Source organism: Hypanus sabinus, chromosome 3 (assembly GCF_030144855.1).
Source record: "Hypanus sabinus isolate sHypSab1 chromosome 3, sHypSab1.hap1, whole genome shotgun sequence".
In the NCBI taxonomy this organism is placed as follows: Eukaryota; Metazoa; Chordata; class Chondrichthyes; order Myliobatiformes; family Dasyatidae; genus Hypanus; species Hypanus sabinus.
Window position 1 is genome coordinate 143,877,088 of NC_082708.1, and position 20,110 is coordinate 143,897,197.

Consider the following 20,110-nt stretch of genomic DNA (forward strand, 5'->3'; position numbering starts at 1 on the left):
CCTCCCTTGGATTTCCATAAGTCGTAGGAGCAGAATTAGGCCACTTGGCCCATCAAGTCTGATCCGCCATTCAATCATGGCCGATCCTTTTATTTCCTCCTCAGTCCCACTCCCCAACTTTCTCCCCGTAACTTTTGATACCATGGCCAATCAAGAACCTATCAATCTCTGCCTTAAATGCACCCAAAAAGCCTGGTCTCCACAGCTGCCTATGCTAACAAATTCCATAAGTTCACCATCCTCTGCTAAAGTAATTTCTCTACATCTGTTTTAAGTGGACATCCCTCTATCCTGAGGCTGTGCCCTCTTGTCCTAGACTGCCCCACAAAAGGGAAACTCCCTTTTCACAACTACTCCATCTAGGCCTTTCTACATTCAAAAGGTTTCAATGAGATCCCCCTTCATCCTTCTAAATTCCAGCAAGTACAGGCCCAGAGCCATCAAACATTCCGCATTTGATAACCTTTTCATTCCCAGAATCCTTGTGAACCTCCTCTGAATCTTCTCCAATGCCAGCCCATCTTTTCTTAGATAAGGAGCCCAAAACTGTTCACAATACTCAAGGCAAGGCCTCACCAGCACATTATAAAGCCTCAGCATCACATCTCTGCTTATACTCTAGACCTCTTGAACTGAATGCTAACATTGCATTTGATTTCATTGTCACTGACACAACCTACAAGTTAACCTTCAGTGAGTTCCGCACAAGGACTCCCAAGTCCCTTTGCATCTCAGATTTTGGATTTTCTCCCCATTTAGAAAATAGTCTGCACATTTATTTCTTCTGCTAAAGTGCATAACCATGCATTTTCCAACATCTTATTTCACTTGCCACTTTCTTGCCCATTCTCCAAATTTGTTTAAGTCCTTCTGCAGCTTTCCTGTTTCCTCAACACCACCAGCCCTTCCACCTATCTTTGTATCATCTGCAAACTTGGTGACAAAGCCACCTATTCCATCATTGAAATCATTTACCTACAGCTTAAAAAGAAGCAGATCCAACACTGACCCCTGCAGAACACCAGTAATCACTAGCAACCAACCAGAAAATTATCCTTTTATTCCCACTTGCTACCTCCTACCAATCAGCCAATGTTCTAACCATGCTAGTAACTTTCCTGGAATATCATGGGTTCTTAACTTGGTAAGCAGCCTCATGCGTGGCACCTTGTCAAAGGCCTTGTGAAAATTCAAATATACAAGATCCATTGCAACCCCTTTATCTACCCTACTTGTAATCTCCTTAAAGAATTCCAACATGTTCGTTAGTCAAAAATTTTCCCTTAAGGAAGCCAAGCTGACTTTGTCCTATCTTGTCCTGCGTCACCAAGTACTCCATAAACTCACCCATAACAATTGACTCCAACATTTTCCCAACCACTGAGGTGAGGCTAACTGTTCTATAATTTCCTTTCTGTTGCCTCCCTCCTTTCTTAGAGTGGAGTAACATTTGCAATTTTCCAGTCCTCTGGAAGCATGCCAGAGTCCAATGATTCTTGAAAGGTCATTACTGATGCCTCCACAATCTCTACCTTGACCTCTTTCAGAATCCTATGGTGTGGTTCATCTAGTCTGGGTGACTTGTGTACCTTCTCCCTTTTAATAGTAACTGCACTCACTTCTCTTCTTCACATCCTTCAACATCTAGCACACTGTTAGTGTCTTCCACAGTGAAGACTGATGCAAAATACTCATTTAGTTCAGCTGCCATCTCCTTGTCCTGTTACATTTTTCTGGCCTCATTTTTTTTGTGGTTCTATATCTACCCTCATCTTTCTTTTTTTTATATATACTTGAAAGAACTTTTACTATCCACCTTGATATTGTTTGTTAGCTTGTTCTCATGTTTCATCTTTTCCCTCTTAATGATCCTTTTAATTGCTCTCTGTAGGTTTTTAAAAGCCTCCCAATCCTCTACCTTCCCGCTAATTTTTGCTTTGTTGTTTGCCCTCTCTTTTGCTTTTATATTAGCTTTGATGTGCCTTGTCAACTACAGGTGTACTATTTTGCCATTTGACTATTTCATTGTTTTTGGAATACATCTATCTTGCTTCCTCATTTTTCTAAGAAACTCATGCTGCTCTGCCAGCATCCCTACCAGCATCTCCTTCCAATTTACTTTGGCCAATTCTCCTCTCATACCACTGTAATTTCCTTTACTCCACTGAAATACAGTTACATCAGACTTTACTTTCTCCCTTTCAAATTTCAAGATGAACACAATCATATTGTGATCACTGCTTCCTAAGAGTTCCTTTTCCTTAAGTTCCCTAATTGCCTCCATTACATTACATAACACCCCAAACCAGTATAGCTGATCCTCCAGAAGACTCAATGACAAACTGCTCTAAAAAGCCTTCTCATAGGCATTCAACAAATTCACTCTTGAGATCCATTACCAACCTGATTTTCCCAATCTACCTGCATGTTAAAATCTCCCACAACTATCAAAATATTGCTCTTTTGACACACCTTTTCGATTTCCCATTGTAATCTGTAGTCCACTTACCAGCTACTATTGGAAGGCCTGTATATAACTGCCATCAGGGCAGTTTTACCCGTTAGGTTCTTAACTTAAACCACAAGGATTCAATATCTTCCAATCCTATTTCACACCTTTCTAATGATTTAATGCCATTCTTTACCAAGAGAACCATGCCACCCCCTCTGGTCACCTTCCTATCCATCTGATACAATGTGTAACTTTGGACATTCAGCTCCCAACTACAAACATCCTTCAGCCACGATTCAGTGATGGCCATGACATCATACCCAACAATCTGTAAAAGTGCAACAAGATCATCCACCTTATTTCTTTTACTCCGTGCATTGAGATATAACACTTTTTTATTCTGCATCCTAAATGCACTGATACTCACCCTGCTGGCTGTGATTTTGTCCATCCTGACAATCTGACTGCATGCTGTCTTTGCTTTTTTAACATCCACCCTATTCTAACTCTTTTCACTCCAGTTCCCATTCCCCTGCCAAATTAGTTTAAGCCCTCCCCAACAGCTCTGACAAACCTGCCCATGAGAATATTGGTCCCCCTCTGGTTCAGGTGCAACTCGTCCCTTTTGTACAGGCTCTACCTCTCCCAGAAGAGTTCCCAGGGATCCAAGAACCTGAAGCCCTGCCCCCCCCCCCCCCCACCCCCGGCATCAGCTTCTCAGCCACGCATTTAACTGCCAAATCATTCTTTTGCTACTGTCACTGGCATGTTGCACAGGTAGCAATCGATGTGAGTTACTTTGTCCTTGCAAAGATACCTGGAAAACATGAGATGTAGATGATGATATCAAGTAGAAAATAGTATAAATACCATTACAGTTTAGGCATTGTTAGGAATGACAAGGAGAACAACAGAAAGAAGAATAGAATTCATTCCTCAGTCTTTGGTTTCTACAACAGATGACTCATTCATCTGCAATTTGCTGGTATTTTCATAAAAATTGTACCTATGTTTGGAAAATGCTTATAGTTTGAATTTATTTTGGAATTTGGAATTTTTTTATAAATTAAAATTTCCTGAGTGTTAAACATGTATTATGAAGTATTATCTGAATTTATATGTGTATCTTTAAAAATAAATGTGTTTTAACTACTTCATTAGCTGGAAGTTATCACCTTGTTGGTAAGGAGGAGGGATGCACCACCCAAGCAGTAGCTAAACCTCACCTCAGAGGCTAGACAAGGAAGTAAGCTAGTTTTTGAAGAGTAGGTGGATCCAGTATAGCCTCGCAATAGTGAGGGTACCAGTAGATATCTATATTGGGTAGGGCTTTGAAGATGGGGAACCTAATACCACATTTTCTCCAAATAATCTTTGATACAGGTGAGTCCAAAGCACATTATCACTCATCAGGCTTGTGTCTTGCAGATGATAGAAAAGTCTTAATGAGTTCAGAAAGGAAACCTCTTCTTTGTTTAAATGGTCAGTGTTTTAGTTAAGTGTGTAGTTAATGGTGATCTTTCCATCCCTTCTTTCAATATACTGACGGCTGGCATACAGTATTTTGCTGCAGAATGTCAAACAAGCAAGGATGCAGAAGAGGTTCACAAGAATGCTCTTACATGAAGTACAGGATATGATTAATGGTAGGACTCTTAACCACAGTGATGTACAGAGGGATCTTGGAAACTAATTCCATAACTCACTGAAAGTGTTTACACAAGAGCAGTGTAACAGCTAACCAGCAATCAGAGTTCAGTTCCTGACACTCTCTGTAAGGAGTTTGTACGTTCTCCCCGTGACAGTGTGTGTTTCTTGTGTGTGCTGCAGTTGCCCCCAGCATTCCAAAATTGTACAGGTTACTGTTAGTAAGTTGTGGGGCCAGAGGCGTGGTGACACTTGTGAGCCACATATTTGGAATGTGTTGGTTATTGATGCAAATGACTCATTTCACTGTATTTTTTGATGAACCTGTGACATATATAGCTAATTCTTAAGAATAGATATAGCGGTAAAGAAAGCATATGACATTGGTTAGGGTATTGAGTTTAAAAGTCTACAAGTTACGTTGCAGCTAAATAAAATTTTGGTTAAGCTGCACTTGGAGCTTTGTTAATAATTATCATTGCACCACTAAAGGGAGGGGTGTAGTGGCTTTGGAAAGGATGCAGAAAAGGTTCACAAAAATGCTGCCAGTATTAAAGCGTAAGGAGAGATTGAACAAAATTAAGTTGCTTTCTCTACAGCATCAGAAGCTGAGGGGCAATCCAACTGTAATTTATAAGATTACGAGAAGCATACATCAGGTAGACTATCAGAATCTTTTCCCGACTGAAATACCCAGTACTCGAGGACATACATTTAAGCTGAGATATGGAAAGTTTAAAAGCAATATGCGGGAAAGGATTTTTTTTTTAAAAAAAACACAAAAAGTGGTAGTTGCTTGTAATGGGCTACCAGTGGAGAGTGATGGAAACTGATATTGGTATTGGTATTCAAGACCCTGTTAGTTACACACACTAATATGCTTGGAATGGAAGGATATGGATCACGTAGAGACAGAAAACAATTAGTTCAATTCAGCAACAATTTCAGTACCAATACCTTGAGCCAAAGGGTGTGTTCCTATGCTGTATATTCTATGCTCAATATTCTATGAATGTGGTTCCATTCACTTGCTGCAAATGATCACTGATCAGTATTGGTGCATGATGTTACCTGTTCATCAGACCTTGCTTAAATATTTTCTAGGTCTTGCTGAAGTTAAGGTGGTGCTGATTCATTAATTTAGGAGTTGCAGATAAACTTAACCTGATTGTGATTTATGCCATCCTGGCATAAAGAGGGAAGGTCACTAATTAAGCAGCAGAGATTGGTTGGGCAGAGAACATAACACCAAGTGACCTTCGCGGCATTTTCCTGGTGTTTAGACAACTGGCCCACAACAATCATATACCTAAAGGAACACACACAAAATGCTGGTGGACCACAGCAGGCCAGGCAGCATCTATAGGGAGAAGCACTGTTGACATTTTGGTCAGAGACCCTTCGTCAGGACGAACTGAAAGGAAAGATAATAAGAAATTTTAAAGTAGGAGGGAGAGTGGGAAATGTGAAATGATAGGAGAAGACCAGAGGGGGTGGTGTGAAGCTAAGAGCCAGAAAGGTGATTGGCGAAAGTAATACAGAGCTGGAGAAGGGAAAGGATCATGGGACAGGAGGCCTTGGGAGAAAGAAAAGGGGAGGGGGGAGCACCAGAGAAAGATGGATAACAGGCAGAGTGTTGGGCAGAGAGAGAAAGAAAGAAAAGAGAGGGGGAAAAATCTAAATTTCTCAGGAATGGGGTAAGAAGGGGAGGAGGTGCATTAACGGAAGTTAGAGAAGTCAATGTTCATGCCATCAGGTTGGAGGCTACCCAGCTGGTATATAAGGTGTTGTTCCTCCAACCTGAGTGTGGCTTCATCTTGACAGTAGAGGAGGCCATGGATAGACATATCAGAATGGGAATGGGACGTGGAATTAAAATGTGTGGCCACTGGGAGAGCCTGCTTTCTCTGGCAGACAGAGCGTAGGTGTTCAGCAAAATGGTCTCCCAGTCTGCGTCGTGTCTCACCAATATATAAAAGGCCACACCGGGACCACTGGACGCAGTATACCACACCAGCCGACTCACAGGTGAAGTGTCGCCTCACCTGGAAGGACTGTCTGGGGCCCTGAATGGTGGTGAGGGAGGAAGTGTAAGGGCAGGTGTAGCACTTGTTCCACTTGCAAGGATAAGTGCCAGGAGGGAGATCGGTGTGAAGGGATGGGGGGGATGAATGGACAAGGGAGTCGCATAGGGAGTGATCCCTGCCGAAAGCAGAAAGAGCGGGGGACAAGGGGGACCCTGTCCCGAGTGGGGTGGTGGGAAGATGGGGTGAGGGCAGATGTGCAAGAAAAGGGAGAGATGCGTTTGAGAGCAGAGTTGATGGTGGAAGAAGGGAAGCCCCTTTGTTTAAAAACGGAAGACATCTCCTTCGTCCTGGAATGAAAACCCTCATCCTGAGAGCAGATGCGGCGGAGACGGAGGAATTGTGAGAAGGGGATAGCATTTTTGCAAGAGACAGGGTGGGTAGAGGAATAGTCCAGGTAGCTGTGAGAGTCTGTAGGCTTATAGTACATATCAGTAGATAGGCCATCTCCAGAGATGGAGACAGAAAGATCAAGAAAGAGGAGAGAGGTGTCAGAAATAGACCAGATAAATTAGGGTGAAAGTTGGAGGCAAAGTTAATGAAGTCAACCAGCTCAGCATGTGTGCAGGAGGCAGCGCCAATGCGGTCGTCGATGTAGCGAAGGAAAAGAGGGGGATGGATACCCGTATAGACTTGGAATATGGACTGTTTCACAAAGCCAACAAAAAGGCAGGCATAACTGGGACCCATACGGGTGCCCATGGCTACACCCTTGGTTTGGAGGAAGTGGGAGGAGCCAAAGGAAAAATTATTGAGAGTAGGAACTAATTCCGCTAGACGGAAGAAAGTAGTGACAGAGGGGAATTGGTTAGGTCTGGAATCCAAAAAGAAGCGGAGAGCTTTGAGACCTTCCTGGTGGGGGATGGAGGTATATAGGGACTGGACGTCCATGGTGAAAATAAGGCGGTGGGGGCCAGGGAACTTAAAATCATTGAAAAAATTCAAAGCGTGAGAAGTGTCATGAACATAGGTGGGAAGGGATTGAACAAGGGGGGATAAGACAGTGTCAAGGTATGCAGAAATGAGTTCGGTGGGGCAGGAGCAAGCCGAGACAATGGGTCTACCTGGACGGGCAGGTTTGTGGATCTTGGGTAGGAGGTAGAAACGGGTTGTGCGGGGTGTGGGAACTATGAGATTGGTGGCAGTGGATGGGAGATCCCCAGAGCTGATAAGGTTGGTGATGGTATAGGAGACAGTGGCCTGATGCTTCTTAGTGGGGCTATGATCAAGGGGTAAATAAGAGGAAGTATCAGAGAGTTGTCACTGTGCCTCGGCCAGGTAGAGGTCAGTACGCCAGACTACAACAGCTCCCCGATTATCAGCAAGTTTTATAGTAAGGTTTGGATTGGTGCACAGGGAGCGGAGAGCAAAGCATTCAGAAGGAGTGAGGTTGGAATTGGAACACAGTGTGGTGAAGTTGAGACAGTTGATGTCCCGTTGGCAATTAGCAATAACGAGATCCAGAACAGGCAGAAGACCAGAGTGGGGTGTTCATGAAGAGGAGGAGGGTTGAAGACGGGAGAAGGGGTCATCGGTGGGGGTTGGAGAGTCCTTGCCAAAGAAGTAATCTCAGAGACAGAGCAGGCAGAAGAAGAGTTTGGCGTCATGGCGTACGCGGATCTCGCTGAGGTGTGGGTGAAGGGGGACAAAGGTGAGGCCCTTACTGAGGACAGAGCGCTTGCCTCAGAGAGTTGAAGGTCAGAGGGAATGATAAAGACCTGGCACCGATGAGAGATGGGATCAGAGGGGGGAGGGAGGCTGGTAGTGTCAATGGAGAGGAAAGGGTTGGGGTGAGAGGAAGATGGAGCCTCTGAGGGCCCAGGAGCTGACGATGGGATCTGAGAGAGAGGGGATTGCAGAGTAGTTGTGGGGGAAGGGGAGACGGGAGTCACAATCGCAGCATGTGAAGACCCGGCCTGGAGTTCAAGGCTGGAGTCGCAGTCAGTGGCTGCGCAATCGCTTTGAATCTGTCCATGGTCGTTGGAACAAACATTGATGGTGCTGGAGTCTGGGTTGTGACGGCCGGGCCAAGGGCCGCGATACGAAGTCCATGTTCTGGAGTCTGCAGATGGAAGATCTTGCGATCCTTGCAGGATGTGATAAAGTCAAAGAAACAGCGATTGCACGCATGGATCCGACAGAGGATGAAATAACGGACAGGTCCATTGCAAACGGAGAGAAAGGTGTCCCAGAGGCATAGAAGGGATTGTGATAGGGACGCCAGGTACCTTCTCACGGCAGAGAGTGTTGCCCTCAGAACTCAACGGGAGAAACAATGGGAGGCAGAGTCAATTAAATGTGAGTACCTAGGATCCTCAGAAGGTCCAAACTGAGAAGCTCGAAAACGGATCCTGAAGTTAACTGGAGTCAGTTGGCGGCAGAGACACGTTCCAAGGGAAGATATATGGCTGTAATAGTGGGTCTGGGTCAAAATATGATTGAAAAGTTGAGGGGCCGAAGAAATTATAGATGGGGGAGCAGTGAGAGAGGGTTTCAGTGAACTCCTGTCAAAGAGAAGATTTAAACTTCTTCAGTGTAGGCATCATTGGCAGAGGCTAAAGGTGTTAGTTATGCCTCCTCTCTGCAGGGTTTTCGCTCTAGCTGCCATTGACTTCTACCTTGCTATGGGAATGGGAACAGCAAAAAACAAGTTTAATTCAGAAATAACAAATAAACATTTAACCCAAATTTAGATAATTTGTTTACAGTTATATCAATTTTCATTTTCGCTTTATCATTTTCAGAAAATTGGTGTTATAGCAAGGGCAAATTTAACTTTAGTCAGAGCATTGCTTGCAAAGGATTATTGTTAAATGCACAACTACATGCATGCACAGTGCAATGAAAAAAGATTATTTGCACAGAATCACATGTATATTGCATAAGCAACATTCACAGGAGAAACATACACAATTTTTATAAACTTTTTCAATTTTTTTTTAAAGTAGGCCTCATTCAACCCAGAGACTGCAAATCACAATTGTATAAATCACTTGAGGAATTCATGAAGGATTAGCTATTTCAATTTGAAATAGCAGGGCTTCCATTGTAAGACAGGGTTATCATCCAAACATTATAGCCATAGTTCAAAAAATGCTCAATAAATAACCATCAGGTAAATGCAATCTATAAAAATGAAAACTTCAAATACTGGAAACTTGAAATAAAAACAATAAATTCTGGCGTGTTTGAGAGGAGAGGTGAAGAGAGTAGAAAAAGGGAAAATAATGTAGATGGCCAGTCAACTTTGCGAAATCTGGTTAACACAGAAACGGATTAAATGCAAGTTAACATTATGTTCAGAATAAACTGTTCAAGAGCGACAATATCATACGGGCTACTAGTGAAGAACTCAACACGGTTTCGATGTTTGAACGGCATCCTTCCGAAATTCTCTCTCAGGTGCTGTGACACAACGGAGCACGGAAGAACGTCAAGGTGCTCTTGTCTCTATAGCAACAAAACGCTCTTCCGTCAACATCCTGTAAAGTTCACTCTCACTCCTCCGCAGACAAAACAACAAACCCCCAAAATTAGCCTGTTCCACTCTCGAATCGCCACTTGACGCCCTTTACCCCTAATTCCGACACCCAAGCTGCCTGTGCTCACCGACAGCACTGTCGGCATTACCGGTCGGGTCGCGTAATGATGACGTTCGTTCGTTGTTAGGGCACGAGAACCTCGGCTGGGTCGCGGCCTGATGAAATCGGCGCTGATGACGTGTCGGATGAAAACATGGCAGCGGATATTACATTGCTATTTCGAGCGAGTGTTAAAACGGTGAAAACTCGGAACAAGGCGATCGGAGTCAACGCTGAGCCAGTCAGGGAGGAAATTCTGAGGAAGGGTAGGACCAGGCCGGAGTTCAGCGCCCGAGCACGAGAAGTGGTGAGTGTCAGTTAGATGGAAACTGGTGGAGGAGAACTTATAACAGTTAGTTTTTACAGTGCACCTCTGTTATTATTATTATTTTATGAAATCCATAAGCTTTCCCCAACTGTCAATGACTGGCGAGCTGTAATCACAATTGTGGCGTAAAATGAAATAAAATGATATTTTGGGTTCATGTAAACTCAAATGCTGGGGGCAGAAAAGAAGTGAGTAATAAGTAAGAAAATAAAATATATAAACTACTCATCTTTCCTAACACCATTTCACAAGCATTAATTTCTGGTTGAAGTGCAATTATAACATAAATAATACCCTCAATAATTAGACGTGTTATTTACATCTGCTTTCTGTGAACGGTGGTCTGTTTGTTTCCCGAATACTACGGAAATAGATCCAAATAATTTCACGTTTGACAAATGCATCACATTCTCTGCACTACACAGAAGTGTCAGATAATGGAATTGCATAATTCTAGTATGATTCTCATCAATCCAGTACTGTTTCAGGAAAGAGCTTTGCTAAAAGCTCAAAATCAGAATCAGATTTACTATCACCAGCATATGTAGCAAAATCTGTTGTTTTTGCAGCTACAGTACATTGTAATACATAATAATAAAACTGAATTACAATAAATATGTATAAATAGATTAAGTAGGTAGTGTAAGAAATGTAGTGAGGCAGTGTTCATTGGTTCAATATCCATTCAGAAATCTAACATCAGAGAAGTTGTTCCTGAATCATTGACTGTGTCCGTTCAGGTTCCTGTGTCTCCTTCCCTGATGGTAGCAATGAGAAGAGGGCATGTCCTGGGTGATGGGGGCCCTTGACGATGGATGCTGCCATTTTGAGACATCAATCTGTGAAGATATCCTGGATGCTACAGAGGCTAGTGCCTATGATGGAGCTGACTGAGTTTGCAACTTTCTGCAGCTTCTTGTGATCCTGTTCAGTAACACTGCACCCCCTCCCCCATACTAGATAGTGATGCAACCAGTTAGAATGCTCTTCACATTACATCTGTAGAGAATTGCAAGTGTCTTTGGTGACATACCAAATCTCCTCAAACTCCTAATGAAATATAGCCACTATCGGCCTTCTTTGTAACTGCATCGATATGTTGGACTCTGGATAGATCCTCAGAGATCCAGGGAACTTGCTCCCCTTTCCACTTCTAATCCCTTTATGAAGACTGGCTCCCTTTCCCTTCCCTTTGCCTTACCCTTTCTGAAGTTCACAATCAGTTCTTTGTTCTTTACTGACGTTGAGTGCAAAGTTGCTGCTGAAACACCACTTAACTAGCCGATATATCTCATTCCAGTACGACATCTCTTCACCATCTAAAATTCTGCCAACAATGGTTGTGTCGTCAGCAAAGTTATAGATGGCATTTGAGCCACATAGTCAATTGTGCAGAGAGAGTAGAGCAGTGGGCTAAGCACACATTCTTGAAGTGCGCTAGTGTCGATTGTCAGCGAGGTGGTGATGCCAGGACTGGATGAAGGGTCTGGGTCCAAAACATCGACTGTTTACTCTTTTTCATAAATGCTGCCTGGCCTGTTGAGTTCCTCCACTATTTTGTGTGTATAACTTTGCTTTCCAGCATCGGCAGGTTTTCTCTTGTCTGTAAAGTTTTGCTTGATTAGTACCTCTAAGTAGAAGAAAAGAAAATCAAGTTGTGGTTTTCTTCTATGTGTTTGTGGATTGGAATTTTTTAAAATAACATACTTGGGTCCTGATGAAGGGTCTTGGTCCAAAACGTCAACTGTTCATTCCCCTCCATAGATGCTGCCTGACTTGCGAGTTTCTCTAGAATGCTGTGTTTATTATGCAACATTTAAAAAAAAAATTTTTATGGAGAAAACTGTAGTTTCATTGGAGTACATGTGGATGCTCATCTCAAGTTAAACTTAGTTGTTGAAAATCAGGAATGGCTCATTCATTCAAAACAATCAATTCTTTACATACTGATCATTGTGAGGAAGAACTTCCTAACATCAATGATTGGGTGTATATCCTGTGGTCAAGCCCATGGATGAACTAAAAGAAGTCATCCAGGTTTACTTTCCATCTGTTGCTAAATATATTATCTAAAATATTTATGTGCTGTGTGTGATAGAATTCTATTGAGGGAACAATTCTGTACTTAGTCATTAATCCTGTTTGGAAAGATGCTTCTCGACCTTTGGTGTATGTAATATTCTAAAGAATAGATACAGTGCCTACAAAAATTATTTAAACCCTCCCCCCCGGATAAGTTTTCATGTTTTATTGTTTTACAGCATTGAATCACAGTGGATTTAATTTGGTTTTATTGACACTGATCAACAGAAAAGACTCTTGTGTCAAAGTGAAAACAAATTTCTACAAATTGCTCTACATTTATTACAATTATTAAACACAAAATAATTTATAGCATAATTACTCATCCCCTTCAAGTCAGTATTTAATAGATGCACCTTTGTCAGCAATTTCAGTCATGAGTCTGTGTGGATAGGTATCTATCAGCTTTGCACATCTGAACATTGCAGTTTTCCCCCATTCTTCTTTATAAAGCTGCTCAAGCTCTGTCAGATTGTATGGGGACTGTGAGTGAACAGCCTTCTTCAAGTCCAGCCAGAAATTCTCAATTGGATTGAGGTCTGGACTCTAAATGGCCACTCTAAGACATTAACCTTGTTTTTAAGCCATTCCTGTGTAGCTTTGGCTTTGCGCTTGGGGTCATTGTATGGCTGAAAAATAAATCTTCTCCTAAGTTGCAGTGCTCTTGCATTGGCATCAGGCTTTCCTCCAGGATTTCCCTGTATTTTGCTGCATTCATTTTACCCTCTACCTTCACAAGCTTTCCAGGGCCTGCTGCAGTGAAGCATTATCATAGCATAATGCAGCCACCACCATGCTTCATGATAGGGATGGTGTGTTTTTGATGATGTGTGGTGTTTGGCTTATGCCAAAAGTAGCATTTAGTCTGATGGCCAAAATACTCAATTTTGTTTTCACCACATCATGGAACCTTCTTCCAGCTGACTTCACAGTCTCCCACATACCTTCTGGAAAACTCTCGCCAAGATTTCATGTGATTTTTTTTTCAACAGTAGCTTTCTCTTTGCCACCCTTCCATAAAGCTGAGATTGGTGAAGCACCCAGGCAACAGTTGTATGCACAGTCTCTCCCATCTCAGCTGCTGAAGCTTGTAATTCCTTCAGAGTTGTCACTGGCCTCTTGGTGGCCTCCCTCACTAATTCCCGTCTTACACATCACTGTAAGTAAAGCCCTTCGAGATTGAGAATTATCGCCAGCACTTTACTTTAGCCAGGAGTAGTACTGCAGGGCCAGTTTGATGAGGTTGCTGAATATAGGGCTGAGAAGGGTGAGTTGAGTAACTTACTGATTAGATTAGAATGAAGAGGCAACAGAACTATGAAGGAACTAAGAGAGTTCCTCCTATTTAGTGTCTGTAATAATAGAACCCACAGTTAACAGAGATTAATGAAGTGCAATTGTGGCTCAAGAATATTTTGCACATTGTAGAAAATACTGATTGCATTACTTAGTTTGGATTGTTAATATCTAGTTACACATTTGCACAGAGAATCAGCATCAGATATATTATCACTGACATATGAAAAGTTTTATTGTTTTACAGCAGCAGTATAATGCTAAGAAATAAAAATCTCTGAATTACAAAACTAAATAGTGCGAAAAAGGAATAATGAGTTACTGTTCATGGCTCAAGGACTGTTCAGAAATCTGTTAGTGGAAGGGTGGAAGCTGTTCTTAAATCATTGAGGGTGGCCCTTCAGACTTCTGCACTACCTCTTCATTAACCAGATTAACAGAATTGAAATGTTTGGAATGAAAGAATATCTGGAAATAGTGAAAGCATTGAAAGAGAGGCACCTGGCATTAATAGGTCAGTGGAGATGTTATTGCCATGGGTGACAGACTAGAGCCATGAGCAGTTGCTTTTGGAGTTTTTTAGCAGTGAGTACTTCTTTCAGGGGTCATTGATGAGGATAGAAACACAAACTGAAAATGCTGTAAACTGTCACCAAATCAGTTGGCATGAGGGAAGAGAAATGTGGATTTTTTTCAGAGCCATTTGGCTCCATAGCTCATCATATTCATGGTCCAAGTGTGAACTGAAAAGTTGAAATCTAGAGGTGAGTTGAGCATGACAAGCCTTTAGATCCAGAGAGCATTTCAAAGTTCAAAGTAAAATTTATTATCAGAGTACGTACATGTGACCACATACCATTCTGAGATTCTTTTTCTGCAGTCTATAGAACAGTAACTGTAAACAGGATCAATGGACAACAAACTGTGCAAATGCAGATATAAATAAATAGTAATAAATAATGAGCATGAAGTGATTAGATAAACAAGTCCTTAAATGAGTGTCATTGTCCCCTTTTGTTAAAGAGCTTGGTGGTTGAGGGGTTGTAACTGTTCTTGTTGGAGTGTGGCATCAAAAGTAAAGTCAACAGAAAAACAAAAATACTCTGCTGATATACTCGTACTGTACAATGCTACCCTCCAACAATAAATTCACAGTGCGACCTTGGGAAGTGTGGATTACTGTTGGAACCCAAAGAGTTGGTGTGAAGACGAGTTTCCTTGATCCCAAGGAAATGCTTATGAAGAAGGTAAAGTTTATAGGTTTTGAAGGTAGAATCTAGAAGTCTTCGGGACCTGCTGCTGTATATATAGTTCCCGATACACACTGCAAGTATCACCTCCTAGTTTCTCACTCTCTCTCCTCCACTCACCACCTTTTTGCTCACCTGATCTTTCCTGTCACCTGTAAGCTTATATTCCCTCCCCTCCCTCCCAGCTTCTTACTTCCGTGTTCCGCCCCCTTTCCAATCCAGATGAAGGTTTTGGCCCAAAGCGTCAACTGTTTATTTCCCTCCATAGATGCTGCCTGACCTGCTGAGTTTCTCCAACATTTTGTGTGTGCTGTTCATCTATTTTTGTGATAATATTGGGCAGAATGTTTATGTGAGTAACATGTCCATTGCCAGTTAGAAGCACCTGGTCCTAAATGGTTTTGGTTTAAAGGTGAAAACTTTATCATTTTAGATATATTTGAGCATAATATTCCAGAACCTGCATTCAGGGAGCTCTGGAGTGTTGTACTTTCAAGCATGCAGGCATTTGAGAGTATTATATGCCTTGTAGGTGGTGGAACTGCCTTAGGGAACTTAATTTGAATCAGTTTCTAGTTTCTGTTCTTGTAGCCATAATGTTAATGTGATTTAAGTTTTTGGTAAATCCCATTTTGTAGCATGGTAATGGTAGAACAATTGATTGTTAGATTGTTTATTTTTGTACAAATTATTTCCCAAAACTTAAGAGGTGCAAATGTTATTGACCTTTAATCAAAATTTATTCTGCTTTAATCTTGCATGCTTGCTGGGCTCCATGTTGAAGAAAATATTTATCTTGGACCATGAAACTGCAGATGCTGGATATTTCAAAGTAAAACAGGGATTGCTGCCTAACCTGTGCTCACTTCCAGCATTGGTGAGAAGAAAAACAGAACTGAAGTTTCAGGTCAAAGGCCCTCCATCAGAATTGGAAATATGTTTTAAATAGCAAAGGTGAGGGTGTATCTGTAGTAACGTATAAAGGAGCTGCAGGAACTCAGCAGGTCAGGCAGCTTCTGCCAAGGGAAATGGACATTCTTCATTTCAGTCTGAGACACTTCATCAGGACGGGAATGGAAGAGGGAAAATTGCACCTGGGGAGAAGGAATGGAGCAAGAGATGGTGGGTGATGGGTGGATCCAGGTGAGGGGAGATATGGGAAAGAGTGTGAATGATGTAAGAAGCTGGGAGGTGATAAGTGGACGGATTGTGGAGGATGGAATCTGATAGTTGAAGACAGTGAACTGTGGAATAAAAGGAAGAAGGTGAGAAGGGTAACTAGTGGGGGGAATGTGTGGATGTTGGGCAGATGCAATAAATAGCACTGATGAATTCACTCACATGTGAAGGAGTGGCTCACCTGAAAGGACTGTATAGGGCCCTGACCAGTGGTCAGAAAGGAGGTACGAGTTTAGGTGTGCTGGGGAGGAACAAGCAGACAAAATAGTTACATAGAGAGCAATCACTGCAGAAAGGGGAGAGAGGAGGTGAGGAGAAGATGTGCCTGGTGGTGTGATCCCATTGGGGATGACAGAAGTTGTGGGGAATTATATGTTGGACATGCATGCTAGTGGGTGAGGGTTAGGGGAACTCTACCCATTATGTTGGTGGGGATGAAATAGGGTGATGGTAGATGTGTGGGCAATGGAAGAGATGTGGATGAGGGCTCCATTGATAGCAGTAGGAGAGGGTCCCCATTTTCTGTAAAAGGAATACACCTCTATTGTTTGGAACATAAAGTCTCATCATGAAACAGATGCAGTGGTGACCACTCTTCCTGCTTTCGGACATGCCTATCAACCTCATCACCAAGATCCACCTATGACCCCCAACCTTTTTATACTGGTCACCTCCCGTGTTTTTTCCCTGTCCTAATGAAGGTCTTGATCTGAAACATTAATTGCTCATTTCCCTCCAAAGATGCTGCCTTACCCACTGAGTTCCTCAAGTTCCTTTGCTGCAGATTTCTAGCATCTACAGTCTCTTGTGTCTCCTGGGGGAATATCTGACCCATGCAGATCGAATTTGTCAAAGTAGCAGTCATTTTAAAAACTGAAATTTGAACAAAATGATTTAAAGACAGATTGAATTGGAATTGGTTTATTATTACTATCACATGTAACAAGCTAGTGAAAAGCTAGTCTTGCATACTGTTCATACAAATCAAATTATTACATGGTACATTGAGGTAGAACAAGGTAAAACAATAACAATGTAGTATAAAGTGTTAACAGCTGTAGAAGAAACGCAATGCACTGGGTGGAGGAGAGGAAAGAAACAGGATGATGGGTGCTGTGTGGGACAGTGGTTAGGAAGAACTGGGTAGATCAAGATGAGTGAAAAAGGGACAGAGGGAGTAGGTTACCTGAAAGTGGAGAATTCAGTATTCATGCTGTTGGGTTGTAGACTACGCAAATGGAATATGAGGAGCTGTTCTGCTGTTTTGTGCCACTCTTCAACTGGAGCCACCTATTGCTTGTCAGCTCTTGCTCCACCCTTTACCCTCACCTTTTTATACTGGTTACCTCCTCTCTACCTTTCAGTCTACATGAAGGTTCTTGACCTGAACTATCAATAGTCCATTTCCCTTCAAAAATAATACCCATTCCACTGAGCCTGCGACTCCTCTGCTAGTAGAAACATTCTCCTTGTATCCAGTCCGTCAAGTCCTTTGAGAATTGGGAATGGCTTGATGAAGTCTCTTAATCTTATAAACTGTAGAGAATATATGTCTATCCATTCTATCCATTCTCTCGTCTGACAGGGCCTTACAGAGTGAACCCACCATGCCAGGAGTCAGTAAAATGAAACTTAGTGGCATCCCATAATGGCAAGTACATTCTTTCTTGGGCAAGAAGGCTAACGCCATAAGCAAACTAAGAGTGCTCTCAGCAAAGCTCTGCACAATAGCAATAAGACTTTCTTTATCCTGTTTTCAAATTATCTTGTAATAAAAGTATCTTACTAATTGTACTCTTAATCGTTTGATGTCTTTGGCTACCCATGTGCAAGTGTACCTAGGTCCCTGTGAACTTCAGTATTACCCAGTCCTCCACCACTTAAAAAACATTCTACTTTCCTGCTGTGTGTCCCGTATTTCCATGTTATGTATCATCTGATATGATCTCACTTCCTCATAAATTTGTATATACCACCATGAAGCAGCTTTATGTTCTCCTCCATGCTTGCAACACACCTAGTTTATTATTGTTGGCAAACCAAGATGTATGACATTTCATATTTCAGCCAAATAGTTGAAATAAATCACATAAAGCTGAGGGCCAGGCTTGGAACTCTAAGGTATCTTGGCCCCTTTGCTTTCTAATAACCAGTTCTTGATCCAAGTCAGTGTATTACCAATCTCCTATGAGATGTGAGCAAATGCTGAGCAAAAATCCAAAACACCACTCTCCTTGTATATTCAACTAATTCTATCCAGGTCTGTATGTAAGTAGATTTCAAGGCATAGTTCTCTTGTGGAAAACTCATGAAGCATCTAACTTGGTGACTGGATCAATTGTAGATGTTGCAATAAGAATACAGATCTGAAATCCTAGGCACATGACAGCAGAAAACCCTCTGCAAGAAAACTTATGGAAACAACTTCAAACAGGTACCCATCACCTTCAGTGTGGAAAAAACTTGCCCCTCAAGCTCCCTTTAATTCTTTCCCTCTCATGTTAAGCCTATGGTTTCTAGTTTTAGACTCCTCTACCTTGGGGAAAGGGCTGTGCCATTGCCTTTCATTTTATAATTTAAGGCCACCCTCGCCTCCCATGCACCAGGGAAAACAGTGCTAGCTTATTCATTCTCTCCTCATTACTCAGGCAGTCCCACCAACTTCCTTGTAAATTTTTCCGGCACCCCCATTTAGCTTGATCACGTCTTTCCTACAGTATGGCAAACAAAGCTGCACACCATATTCCTGGTGCTGCTTCACCAATTTAACATGACATTCAAACTCTAGTACTCAGTGTCTCATCTTATGATGGCAAGCATGCTATATGCCTTCCTCATGACTCTACCTGTGCTACCACATTCAAAGAATGTGCTCTGCCATGTTTCCCAGAATCCTGTCATTTACAGTGCAAGTCCTGACTGGTTTCTTCCTCCAATGCAATACAATCGGCCTTCCTTATCCACGAGGGATTGGTTCCGGGACCCCTCGCGGATACCAAAATTCGCGGATGCTCAAGTCCCTTATTCAACCTGTCTCAATGCGGTGGATCTTAGGACCCAGCGGAACCCCAGACCTGTTTCAGCGCAGTGAACATTAGGACCTGGCATCAGTGCCCTGAATGCGCAGTGTTTCTGTTCACGAAAATAATCACGATCACGATTGAAAATAAAGTGGAAATAATAAAGCGATCGGAAAGAGGTGCAGCGCCATTGGTCATTGGAAAAGCGTTAGGCTACAGTCGGTCAACGATTGGAGCAATTTTAAAGGATAATGTGAGAAAGGTCCTGTCCCGATATAAGCTACAAATATTACTAAGCAACATATTGGTTTAATTATAGGGTTTTGGGGTTTTGAGTTTTTGATCCTCCACATCAACCCACCACGGATGGAGAGCGCACTCGAAAATGATCTGTCACTGGCTCACTCTTGGGAATGGTTCCCAAGCCTGGCGCTGAAACATATGTTCTTAAGTGTTTTATATGCATAAGAAAGTAAAATATATAATATATACTAAGACAAACGTTTGACTAACTGACACTAAATAATACCAGATGTACCTGTTCCGTCTTACTTAGTAAGAGAACTTCCGATTTTTTCTGATCCTGATCCACGATAATCTACGCACATCCTCCCGTATACTTTAAATCATCTCTAGATTACTTATAATACCTAATTCAATGTAAATGCTATGTAAAATGGTTGATATACTGCATTTTTAGGGAATAATGACAAGAAATAAAAGTCTGTACATGCTCGAACAACAAGTGCTGGAAGAGCACTTCCGGGTTTTCGTGATTCACGGTTTGTTGAATTTGCGCATGCGGAATTCGTGGATAAGAAGGGCCGACTGTACTTTGCACTTGTCTGAGCTAAGTTCCATCTTCAATTCTTCAGTTTGCTTTCCCAGTCGATCTAGTTCAGTGTTTCTCTACCCTTTTTAGCCCAACACCCCCCTTGTCCTTTCATTGCACTTGCACTTTCGTCCTTGTCAGTGCCCTCCTAAAACACCTTTATACTTGCCAACACCCCTCTTGGGCACAATATACTTTCTGGCACCCCCATGGTGTAAAAATGTGTCTGCCATATGCCAACGTGAAAAAAATGATCCTGCTTTAAATTTTTATTTGTCTTTAAACCTAGCTTACACAGTACCTGTGTGCTGTACAGCAGCTTCATTATCAATGTGGTCCTTGAGCTTGATGCTTTTTAG

The 20,110-nt window shown here is 42.1% G+C and overlaps 1 protein-coding gene across 1 annotated transcript in view; it reads left to right on the forward strand.

Moving 5' to 3' along the window:
* Positions 1-9,611: 9,611 nt before the first annotated feature.
* Positions 9,612-20,110, forward strand: part of stx18 (syntaxin 18) — a 198,238-nt gene continuing 187,739 nt past the window's right edge. The window contains exon 1 of the mRNA XM_059965274.1: positions 9,612-10,071. Coding sequence (XP_059821257.1) covers positions 9,919-10,071 — 153 coding nt within the window. The 5' untranslated portion in view covers positions 9,612-9,918. The remainder of the gene's footprint in view (positions 10,072-20,110) is intronic.